This window comes from Pongo pygmaeus, chromosome 15 (assembly GCF_028885625.2).
Source record: "Pongo pygmaeus isolate AG05252 chromosome 15, NHGRI_mPonPyg2-v2.0_pri, whole genome shotgun sequence".
NCBI lineage: Eukaryota > Metazoa > Chordata > Mammalia > Primates > Hominidae > Pongo > Pongo pygmaeus.
Window position 1 is genome coordinate 35,121,615 of NC_072388.2, and position 12,904 is coordinate 35,134,518.

The following is a 12,904-nucleotide window of genomic DNA, read 5'->3' on the forward strand; positions in this document are numbered from 1 at the left end:
ATCAACATGTTTCTCATTTGAAGCTAAGCTTAATCTGGCCTAGTTGTTTCCTAGTTCTTTGCCTTGAGCAAACCAATGCCCAAGAATTTTTCACATAAGAGAGCTAAGGAACAAACAGGATGAAAATCGACTGACTGAAAACCATGAACTTATCAGAAATACAGAGCTAATTACAAAGGATGGGGCAATGATTAGATTGAGTCTTGAGTTGCCAGAGCTTTGTAGTGCTGCCTCAGAATCACCAAGATTTGCTCGACTGAACATATACTGGTCTCAGAGCTTTTGTACATTACTTGAAGGAAGATATAAAGCTGCTTTAAGTTGCTGTGTGATTTGAGGCTAGGAATATCAAAGGCTTCAGAATAGCCATTTAAAGATTAGCCATTTACAGCCATTATTTCCATATTATCTTCTTTCCAGCCAATAAATAACAAAATTTGATCTTCAGTGAAAGATCAAATACAGTCTAACGGAAAAACCATGGTTATACCTGCATGGCTTTGGGTAAGTTATTTAACTTCAGTTACCTTATACAAAACATGTGCATGAGGGTTCTATGTTATGTTAATAGTGCTGTGTTGATAAAAATGTATGCAAAAAAATTCTAGCATAGTTCATGGTACACTGAAGAAAATAAATATTAGTTGTATGTCTTTCTCTACCTACATCACCAGAGTATCTTGAGTTCGGTTTAACTCCTATTTTTGCCTCATTTCAGGAAGAATGGCCATTCAAGCACTTTCAGAGGAGGCAGAGTGAGAGATGGGAAGACCGTTCTGGGTTTACACTGACATAATGTATAGTCCTCTCACTTACCTGTGAACATTTCAATCACTCTTTTTAAAGGAACAACAAGTACAAAAGAGACTAGGCCAACTTTCATAAGATGCTCTGAGGTAAAGGGGAAGTGAGGCGTGATGCATGGATACATGGTAAATAGAGATATCAGCCACTGTTTGCCAGGTGAGTTTACAAAACCAACCCTACTGGTTTTAAAGGCAGCTAATTAACTAGGCTGTATCTTTATGTCTTCTGGGCTCACTTTATTACAGTAGATGGACCTATTAGTTTATTTCTGTCAAACCAGACACAGATGAAAAGTTGTGGTGATGATGAAGGTACTCTCAACAGTGATATTTCTTTACTGCCTTCATTTTCTATGAGTTCTCTCTTCTGTGTTAGACAAAACAGCCTCTTTTGTAAAAACTAGCTAAGTATGAGGATTCCATATGATAGAAATCCTTACTTGGAATTTGGAATGCCTCTCTTTTTAGGCTTTAACCTCACCTCTGTAAAGCTGTGTTGAAAAACCATGTCTTTCATAAGACATGGTTTTTATTAAAAAGTACAATGTATCTATGCTTTTTAAGAAGAAAAAGAACTTTAGAAACAGTAAAGGGATTTGGACTCATGTGGTTGAGCTATTGTCTCTTGAAAGCAAGTGAATTCTGAGCAGAGAGGTGAGGAATTGCCTCTAAGAATCACCTCTAAGAATGGTGGAGAAAACCATTTCATTTTCTTAATGCTGGGGAAATGGGAGATCTGTGTAGATTTTAAGTGTATTAACAGACTTTAACGTTTTTAAATAAAAGAAAAGGACAAGCTCTCAAAACCTTTAACTTGGAGGAGATAGGAAAAACCAGGAGAGGTGAATTCTCCTAATTATGTCAACAGTCAAAATTGACTAGTGCTATCTTCCCTGCAGGCCACAGGCCAAACTGGCCTCTACGCACCTGAGTAGGAAAGACATCTTTGAAAACGGAGTGACTCTAAGAACTAAATAAGAAAGTCAAAAGAACTTCTTTGACTAGGGAAAAAATTTACCACAACATGTGTTAAAAGGCTTTTGTCTTCTTTTCTTCTCTTTTGTTTCTTTTTTGTTTTGTTTTTTCTTTTGTTTAACCCAAGGCTATGAAATGCTCTTGCTCTGTATAAAAAATAACAGGGAGCTTTTTATTTTGTATTTTTAAAAATATTTCCATCTCTAAGACTAGAGCTCTTTGGCTTTTGGCTAACAGCATGTCCAGATCTAAAGGTATCACAGGAAGAATGTCAATTTGCTCTAGAAGCAATTATACATACAGTATAGAAAAAGGCCAATTCCACTATATAAGGACCACACATACTGTATGTTTGTTATATTATTTGATATCAAAGCAGAAGCAGAAACATCAAATTCTTCCCAAAACACACATGAATTGAAGATCTTGGCTAAGGAACTGCCACATCCAATTCAGGGATATCTGTTACAGCTTACAGATCTCAGTAATGCTGACATTACTGTTTTGCAGGAAAGGGATACTTTCATTGGCTATGTAATACACTATGATTTTCTTAACTTTCTTGTCATAATATAAAGGTTTATATTATCAACGTAGGGCATTTAGGTACCACATCACCAGAGTAATAGCAAGAAGAACTTGTTGACTTTTGTCACTAGGTGACCTCAAAATATTTAATCAAGCATCAAGATCATTATCATAACTTCAGAGAGGTTAGTCTATAGAAGAGTTATCATCTCCGTTTCATTTTGCATCATTATGATGTTGGTGTGATGACTTCCATTCATTTGTTTAGCATACTTATTGAGTGTCTCTACTCAGTGCCAAACACAAGTATAAGGAATACAGAGCTAATTGGGACATGACCCTTAGGAAATATATTCTTGGGGTGGGAAAGGGAAGATAGAAAATGAACTTCATAAACCAGGATGGCGCATGCTATATTTTATATAGCATATGTAGAGAAATTAAAGAGTGGGGGAAATAATTCGCATATGATAGAGAAAAGAGGGTCAGGGAGGGTGAAATATGAAGTCACTTTTAAATGAAGAGGGACAGTTTCTAGGGGAGGTTTGGGGATAGGGTCCTTCAGGAATAAGGAAGAGCATGGAACAGCCCTGAGCATGTGAGCGACCAGAGTGTGGCAAACCGTCTGCTATTCCTAGAGCAGATCTGAGTATGAAGAAGGACCATGCCACGAAAGCTCTGCAGACCATGACAAGAAGCTTGAACTCCATACCATGAGGTATATTTTTATATATTTCCCAAATACTCTGAAGATAAAATAATTAAAACAGTACGATGCTGATATAGCTATAGTTAGATGAATGAATGAAACAGAATAGGAAATGGAGAATCAAAATGGAAAATTAGAGGGTATATGTGCAGAAGTTTAATATGTGAAAAAGGCAGCAGCATTGGCTGGGTGTGGTGGCTCACACCTGTAATCCTAGCACTTTGGGAGGCCGAGGAGGGTGGATCACTTGAGGTCAGGAGTTTGAGACCAGCCTGGCCAACATGGTGAGGCCCCATCTCTACTAAAAATACAATAACTAGCCAGGTGTGGTGGTGGGCACCTGTAATCCCAGCTACTTGGGAGGCTAAGGCAGGAGAATTGCTTGAACCCAGGAGGCGGAGGTTGCAGTGAGCAGGGATTGTGCCATTGCACTCCAGCCTGCGTAACAGAGTGAGAGTCCATCTCAAAAAAAACCCCAAAACAAAACAAAACAAAAAAAGGCAGCATTTCCAATTAGTGAGTAAAGGATAGATTTTTCAGCAAGTGGTGTTTGGACAATTGACTGACCATTTCAAAATGAAATTTAATTTCTATATACCCACACTGTGCATTAAAAAATTATCAGGTGGATTAAAAATTCTAATGTAAAAAACTACCAGAAGAAAATGTTTATAATCTTAGGGTTAGAGAATTTTTTTAATGTGACATCATTAGATATCAGGATGGAAAAGATAGATAATATAAAATCACAATCTTTAAAAATCACAAATTTCTGAAAGGTATAAGACACTATAGTTGTAAGACAAATGACAAGTTGGAAAAATTGTTTACAATCTACATAATAGTCAAAGGATTAGTATCTATAATACATAATAAGTACCTACAAATTAATTTTAAAAATCTAATCTAAGAGAAATGGGTAAAGGACACAAAATAGGCAATTCACAAAAGAAATGATACCTAATGATATGAAAGTATGCTCAATTCCAATAACATTCAAAGAAATACACTTAGGACAGTTTTATTTTTCATCTATCAGATGGTAAACAGGAGATACATATCAGTGACAGACATACCAAATAATGATTTATAATATATTTGAGAGTGTGTGAAGAAATAAGAACTTTCAAATCTTAAGGGTATAAAATCAGTACATACTTTTTGGAAGGTAATTTGTCAACATCTGTCATATAAAACATGCATATCATTTGATCCTGTAAGTCCATAGCTAGCAATGTACTTTATTGTACCAATATATTAAAACTATAAAAATATATAAAAGTTATGCAAATATATACTATATCAATATATACTATATATTAAAATATATAGATACACACAAATGTGCAAAGATAGCATGAAAATATTTATTGCACTATTGTTAATAATGGCAAGAATTTGGAAGCAACCTAAAGGTCTACCATAGAGATTAATTTAATAAATTGCAACATATAGATAAAATAAATTACTATGTTGTTAAAGAGAATATACTGGCATGGAAAGATATCCATAATACAAGTTTAACTGAAATAAATGATTAGCAGAATAGTATTTATAGTGTAACCTGGCAAGACAGGTAGTGATCTACAGCAGTTAAGAGCATGGGCTTTAGGGTCAAGCAGACCTAGATTTGATTCCCAACTCCACTACTCACCAGAAATGTGAAACTTACTAACTTCTCTGAGTCTTCTTTATCTGTCCAACTGGAATGGAACCCAACAGAACCTACATCATAAAGTTGTAAGAAGAATCCCTACTACATAATAGAAGCTAAATATATACTAGTTATTATTATTACTGTTACATTTTTGAAAGATTATTATTTTCAGTGAATTTTCTTATAAAAACAATTTCCAAAAGCAAATATAATATTCTTTGAAAAATTATACTGGATAGTTAAAAAAATTTTTTTATTATACTTCAAATTCTGGGATACATGTGCAGAACGTGCAGGTTTGTTACATAGGTAGACACATACCATGGTGGTTTGCTGTACCCATCAACCAGTCATCTACATTAGGTATTTCTCCTAATGCTATCCCTCCCCTAGCCCCTCGCTTCCAACAGACACACGCACACATATGTTTACTGGATACAGTTTTTAACTGAATCTACACATTGAAGATAATTTTAGCCTATGTAAAAAAATATTCTATTTATTTGATCATTTAATAGATTAGATAACTAATTGGACACATCAATTTTTTTTTTTTTTTAAAGACAGTCTTGCTGTCACCCAGGCTGGAGTGCAGTGGCACAATGCTAACTCACTGCAACCTCCACCTCTCAGGCTCAAGCAACCCTCCCACCTAAGCCTCCCAAGTAGCTGGAACTACAGGTGTGAGTCACAGCTCCCAGCCTTGATGCATCAATTTTTGATACAGATCTGTTTTATTTGTATATCCATAAACTAGAGTGTGAATGGGGAATGAATTTGGACATTATATTACAGTACCAAAATAAAGAACTATTGAGTTTAGATAGCCTCAGTTATAGAAACTTTAAACAGCCCTAGTGGCATAAATTAAGAATTGTCCTCTAGTCATTAAACTAGTTATTAATATCTTCTTGTGGTAGTTTCCATCATATATACATTCAGTTTTCAATCACATTATTAGGAAAAACATAACAAAGTAGAAAGGTACCCATTTAAGTATTTTGCCCCTAGTAAGACTAGGAAAATAAACCATTCGAAATGAGAAAACATGTTAAGTAGAAACATATTAAAATGGCTATATGAAGAATATACATACCTTTCCGTTTGGAAAATCATTCGAAAGCTGTCTACCAAGCTTTTATAACTATTTGGATCGGTTGCACATCTCTGAATCTGAAACCTAGAAGCAAAATCAAACCAAAAATTCTAAGTTAAAGATTTTGCCAAATGGCTTTTCTCATTTTTTAAAGTCTTAGAACCTCAGCTTTTCAGATTAATCCAGAATATACTGCTTCGGTATGGATTTTATTCATTTATTAGCCTTATATAATCTTTACCTTATTTTCATAGTCTTTCAAATTATATTTCTCTGTAATTTAATGAAATCTATAGAAAAAAATGTATTTTCATCTATTTCTTAGCCAGGCAGATTTGCCCTGAGGCATTTGTGCTTTTTCCTTTTGTGAAAAGCATACACAGATATCGTAGATTGTTTTAATGTAGAATTCAGAATTCTGAAGATGCATATGAAAAAAGTCAGTAGTGCTATTTCTTATCTTAATAAGTGTTCCTTGACGGCAATTTAGTACGAAGGTTAAAAATACAGAGTAGCCTGACTAATATTCAGAATCTACAAGGAACTGAAACAAATTTACAAGAAAATACCAAACAACCCCATCAAAGAGTGGGCGAAGGATATGAACAGACACTTCTCAAAAGAAGACATTTAAGTGGCCAACAAACATATGAAAAAATGCTCATCATCACTAGTCAATAGAGAAATGCAAATCAAAACCACAATGAGATACCATTTTACGCTAGTTAGAATGGCAACTAATAAAAAGTCAGGAAACAACAGATGCTGGCCAGGCTGTGGAGAAATAGGAACGCCTTTACACTGTTGGTGGGAGTGTAAATTAGTTCAACCATTGTGGAAGACAGTGTGGTGATTCCTCAAGGATCTAGAACCAGAAATACCATTTGACCCAGCAATCCCATTACTGGGTATATACCCAAAGGATTAGAAATAATTCTACTATAAAGACACATGCACATGTGTGTTTACTGCAGCACTATTTACAATAGCAAAGACTTGGAACCAACCCAAATGCCCATCAATGATAGACTGGATTAAGAAAATGTGGCACATATACACCATGGAATACTATGCAGCAATAAAAAAGAATGAGTTCATGTCCTTTGCAGGGATATGGATGAAGATGGAAGCCATCATTCTCAGCAAACTAACACAGGAACAGAAAACCAAATACTGCATGTTCTCACTCATAAGTGGGAGTTGAACAATGAGAACACATGGACACAGGGAGGAAAACATCACACACCGGGGTCTGTCGGTGGCTGTGGGGCAAGGGGAGAGAAAGCATTAGGACAAATAACAGATGAATGTGGGGCTTAAGACCTGTAAGACGGGTTGATAGGTGTGGCAAACCACCATGGTGCATGTATACCTGTGCAACAAATCTGCACGTTCTGCATATGTATCCCAGAACTTAAAGTAAAAAAAAAAAAAAGAATACAGAGTAGCTAATAGGGCCTAATATTGATCCTGATTGTAAATTTGGAATTCATTCTGGCAGGCAGGAGTCTGCATTTGAAGCAAGAGGTGGGGTTGTATATTGAGGTTGTATTACTCTACAGTTTACTATCACTACTCGGTGATGGAACAAGGCTGATCATTCTGGGTAGTTCAGGCTCCCCGGATCTTCACAGAAGCATACTGCCCTGCATATAATTAGAGCTCAATAAACATGTGCCCCATTTTTGAAAGGTAAATTCTTTTTTCTTCTTTTTGCATGTGATCATGCATCTCTGAACTCTTAGCCCTCCAAATGTGGAAGTTTCCAGTACTAGGGTCTTATCTTTTTGTCTTGTATTTGCTCTGGAGTTTGTTTCTAAAGAGGTTTATAACAAGTACTCTCATTTCTCCCATACCTGAGTTGTTCTCTATACTTTGGGTTCTTTACCCTGCCTATTCCTTGTGCTTTACTTTATTGTTCCTGTTGTAAGTTAAGGCTCTTGTTCCTTTTGTGGGAGGGAATTCCCTCCACAATTTTATCTGCTTTTTAAAAAGAACTTTTCAAAAACACTTCTGATATTATTTAGTTCAAAATGCTTTTCTTAGATTGTTGGCTTGATGATATGAACACAACGTCTACTTCTAGGAATAATATATTTTATAGTTCTAGGCCTCACAGAATTATGCTACAAACTGACACATATGAGACAGAAGAATGAGTGTACTGCTTTGACTGAAGCAGTTGGGCATATGGCCAGAGTGAGTGTGGTATAATACTGAAAAGCAAAGCAAGGCTGGAATTACATTTAGTTTTGTAAAGTGGAAAGTTGCTAGATGTGTTTGTGAAGAAGTACTGAATAGTACTGTGAAGAATTTTGTGAACAGTACTGTTCAGAGAATCGGGAGTTCAGTCTTCCAGCAGAGCTCTTTGCAATAAAAATCTCTAAATGAACATCTATTGACCAATTGGATGGATTAGAAAGGGAGTATGGCAGGGAGAACAGTTAGGAAGGAGATACAATAATCTGGGTGAGAAATAATGGTGCTAGAATACAAATAAAGGCAACAGGAATATAACGAAAGGTGCAAGCTTGTTGGGTAGTCCTTTTTCTCCTTAATTTTTTAAAATGACACATTTAACATATTCTCTTCTTTTTTTTTTTTTTTTTTTTTTTGAGACAGGGGCTTGCTCTATCCCCAGGGTGGAGTGCAGTGGTGCGATCACAGCTCATTGCATCTTCGAACTCCTAGGCTCAAGCTCAAGGGATCTTCCCACCTCAGCCTCCTGAGCTGGGACTATAGGCATGCACCATCACGCTTAGCTAATTTAAAAAAATTTTTTTTTGTAGAGGTGTCATCTCCCCTTCTTGCCCAGGCTGGTATGGAACTTCTGGGCTCAAGCAATCCTCCCGCCTCGGTCTCCCAAAGTGCTGGGATTGCAGGCATGAGCCACTACCCCTAGACAACAAATAGCTTTGAACCATACAGAGCAATTTCCAAAATATGACTTTGGTTCAGTTCAAATAAGAATCTTCATTTCTGTATTTGCATATTTGTAACCTATATTCATTGTTGAGTATAAAATCCTTTCTTACATCTAGCGGGAAAAACCAAGACTCTTCTCTAACTGTTCTTTAAAAAAATCATTCAAAATAGTTTGATATATTATGAAAGCATTATATAAGCATAGATGTTTTTCATAATATCCGTAATAAGCTTTAATTAAGTTTATTTATCTCAGCAAATTTCTTTCTAGATGCATTTTCCCAAATTACCAAATATTTTCTTAATGTGTGCCATATGATTTAAGATGCTACAGGTTTTACAAACACCCAGGGTATTACCTTCAACCTCAAGAAGCACAAGAAAGAAATATGAAAAAAAAAACTATATAAGAGGAAATATGCAAAATGTGAAGTAGCATCGGCACTGGGTTGTCCAGGTGTTCACGAGGGGAGCAATTACTGCTTTCTGCAGAGGGTCAGCAAGGGTTTCAGGGAAGAGAAGGATCTGAGCTGACTCCTCGTGGGAGTCAGAGAGTAAATCAGGAGGAAGCATTTCAGGTGGGGAGATGACAGGAACAATGGCCAGTGAGGGAAAGCTGTCCTTTCTAACGGGGAAGCGAACATCACAGCCGCCTACCCCGTGTTTCCCTTGGGAAAATATTACAGTACTCTGCTTGCTGCATGCACTTAGTTGATCAGGGTGCATGGAGACCTGAAGTGGTTTGGTAGAAGGTATACAGGAGCTAAAGTCAAAGCCCAGTATAAAGCATTTGACCTTTTCTGCTGCTCAGCTCAGCACTTCAGCTACCTCAGGATGGCCATTGCACAATTGCATGGCCCTGGTTCCAGATGGGTCTGTGAACAAGTCAGCAGATGGGCCAGGCAAGCATGTCCTATGTCTAGATATTCAGCCTTAGCCTTTCCTTCCCTTCTGTGGTCAGAGACCTCAGCTTTGCCTATGATGTCTGCATGCTCAGGTAATTCCCAGGTGGGTTTTCTGACAGCTTGTGCAAACGTGAATACAGAGTATGATGATTTCACAAGTCTAGGCACTTCACTCACTAGTTGCAATTTCTTTTTCTCTTTGCAGAACCAAATAGATAAAATTTCCAATCTATTGTTCATTCAGTTAATAAGAGTTCTTGAATACAATTATTTATTACACACTCTATTATTTGGGGGCTTACAAAGAAATAAGAAAAAGCCCTGCCTTGTAGAAGCTTTCAGTAAGGTGAAAGAGATGTGCAAATAGATGATTACCATGCACAAAAACTATTGTTTAGAAATAGTGTTTCGGAGTATCAGATGTTTAGAAATAGTGTTTCAGAGTATCAGATGCTAGCACCACTCTTATTGGGGATGATCGGCTATTTATGGGTGGGAAATAGTACTTTGCAGAGACAATGGAAGGGAAAGGGAGGGGGGAAATAAAGAAAGACTATCTTGGAGCTACATATCTGCAATTAAACTTTGCCCACAGATTTTAGAACAGGCAACAAGAAAGGGCAGTCCATGAAATCCTTGAGGAGTGCTTCATTTAGGAGCTGACTGTCTGATGAGTGACACTGAGTTAATTACAACCAGGAGCGGCAACATCAAAATAACATTACAGGAGCGGAGTCCATAAACTGTGTTGCATGAGCAATGCAAAAGGATGGGGAGGCATGGTAACTACTAATGCCCCAGTAAAGCCTCCCTTCCATTCTTAACTATGCTAAAGCAGTGAGAGGCCCCATTACACAGGCTAAGGTAAGAACAATTGTCTCTTCTACTGTGTATCTCACATACATCATGTCTACGCTTCGCAGGGAAAGCACTTGCAGTATTCGGTTGCAGTATTTTGTTCCATTACACATGACTTATTCTGATCACAGAGTTATCAGTTCTTCTCAGGAATCTGTTTCAAGTTGATATAATTATAGTGCATTTTGGTCAATCATGTAAAACAGCAATTTCCTTCTTCCTCTGCTCTACATTTCAGCAACTTAAAAGGTTTCTCTCTTGGATTGAAGCTTTACATCAGCATGTTCCAAGCTGCATTTTCTGCTAACAAATTCTCTCTGTGCTCAGGGAGACAATTTTCCAGTTACGTAATACAACCCCTTGTAAAATTACAAAGGCAAAGCCACACCACTCTTGATTGCATTTAGAAGAAAGGGTTGGACTTCTCCATTGTCCTAATAAAAGCAGCTTAAATACATCTGGAATATCCATCTGAGTAACTTCTTTTATTAGAATGGAAAGTTGCTGCCACACTGACAGAGTGGACAATGAAGTAACACTTGGGACATATTTGGTGCTTAACATCCGATCAGAATCACACACAAGAGAAAGGAATGTGGCTCAAACCCTAGGCTACATAGCAAAGGAGCCAGATACCTATCTGCCGCTGTTCTCATAGCCGAAGGACTGCACACACTTAACAAATGGGAGGAAACAGGCCCTGTCATTCACCAGCCACAATACTGAGTGAGTTACTGTGGTAGCCACCAGGGTAAGGAAGGGCTTCTCAATGTTCCCAAACAAATGTACAAGCATATTTTTTAAAGACAAAAAATGTTTGCACTGATTGAAGCATTTTTTTTTTCTAAATTAGCTGAGAATCATGACTGCAGCATTTCACACTGTCTTCGTTGTGTGCTCAGTGATATTCTATTTTAAACTAGTATGTGACTCAGTCTCAGCATAGATATACCACTTCCACTTGTTTGAGTAACTTCTGAAGATATGGCCAAAAGAAAGATACGTCTGTAAGAAATAAAATGGCTTTGCTGCCTTAAAAGTCTCAAGACAAGGGTGTTTGAAAATTCTAAAATCTCAAATTTATGCAGTGCCTTTATTTCCAAAGTAATTTTACATCTATCATCTTCTTAACAAATACTGAACGAGTCTATTCTGGGGAGTGGAGGCTTTAGAAATATATTTGTACACTATATACTATATATGCATATATAGTATATATACATACATAACATATATTATACATTCGGTGCAAAAGTAATCGTGGTTTTGGCCATTACTTTTAATGCTGCCTAACACCCAATCTTTTAATGGCCAAAACTGCAATTACTTTTGCACCAATCTAATATAACTTATATATTCCTATCTTTATATGAATATGCAGTAATTGAATTGCAAAGGGTTGGATTGGGGTAGATGATAGGATTTGTCCTGAGGCTACATTTGCATAGCACACACTCTGCTTTTTAGTTAGATCATATGATTATTTGGGGTGCTTTGGGAGAGGGAACTGATGGAGACTGGCAGTGGGAAGCCATTCCAAGCCACCCCTTTGGCACTGCCACGAATCCCTAAGCAAATCAGTGAGATAGGTAAAGAGCATTTCTGGCATCACCCCTGGATCACTTCTTAGTTCAGTGGTGTTCCTGTGCTCTCTTCTGCCTTCTCCCATTCAGCTCTGCTTTTGGAAATACATTCACATCCATCATTCATCCTTATTGTGACTTTTACTTTAATCTGCCATCCGTCAAAATGTGTCCTCTCTTATAGGGATTTCAGCTATCAAAAAGGAGATAAGAAGGTTTGTTTTTGTTTAGGATGAAAATGCAGGGGATCCTTACCATCAAAGCCAGCCCTAAGTGCCACTTTTTTCCCCTTCACTGGCAATTTATGCCACAATGCACTAGGCTATATAATAATTCCATCTTCGTGTCAAAGGAGGTGAAGCACTTTGAGGAACTGAGACACAGACTGGGAGCCACCGGTTATAATTCCAGTGCTGCCACTGACTCACAGTGTAAACTGGTGAGATTTGTAATTTAATCCCTCTGCCTTTTTCCTCAGCAATAAAATGGGACAATTTGATTTGAGGGAGAGCAGCACACAGACTTAATATTTGAGTTTGTTAGCCATAAGAGAGAATAGACCTTGCCTTTTGTATTCTAAAGGCCCCAAATTCCATCCTTTCTAGAGGTGGGAGACTGCTAGAAAAAGTTGTATACTGATAATAAGTGGTGATGAGCCTAATGAAACTCCCTGCAGAGATTTCTGTGAATGTGCTATGAACAAAGATTATTAGTAATTACCTGAATATTACACGTGTTCCTCAATAAACACTTGAGAAGCCCACTAATGAATCAGAGATTAACAGACTAAAGGTTTGCAATTACAGAACACATTAAAAGGATAACTGTAGGAAGATTAAATAAATAAAGATTTTAATTCACT

General features: G+C 37.1%; 1 protein-coding gene across 1 annotated transcript in view; it reads right to left on the reverse strand.

Annotated features, from left to right (window-relative positions):
• The window catches only part of SLC25A21 (solute carrier family 25 member 21), a 510,379-nt gene that overhangs the window by 133,645 nt on the left and 363,830 nt on the right, over positions 1-12,904 (reverse strand). Inside the window, exon 3 of the mRNA XM_054448733.2 lies at positions 5,772-5,855. Coding sequence (XP_054304708.1) covers positions 5,772-5,855 — 84 coding nt within the window. The remainder of the gene's footprint in view (positions 1-5,771; positions 5,856-12,904) is intronic.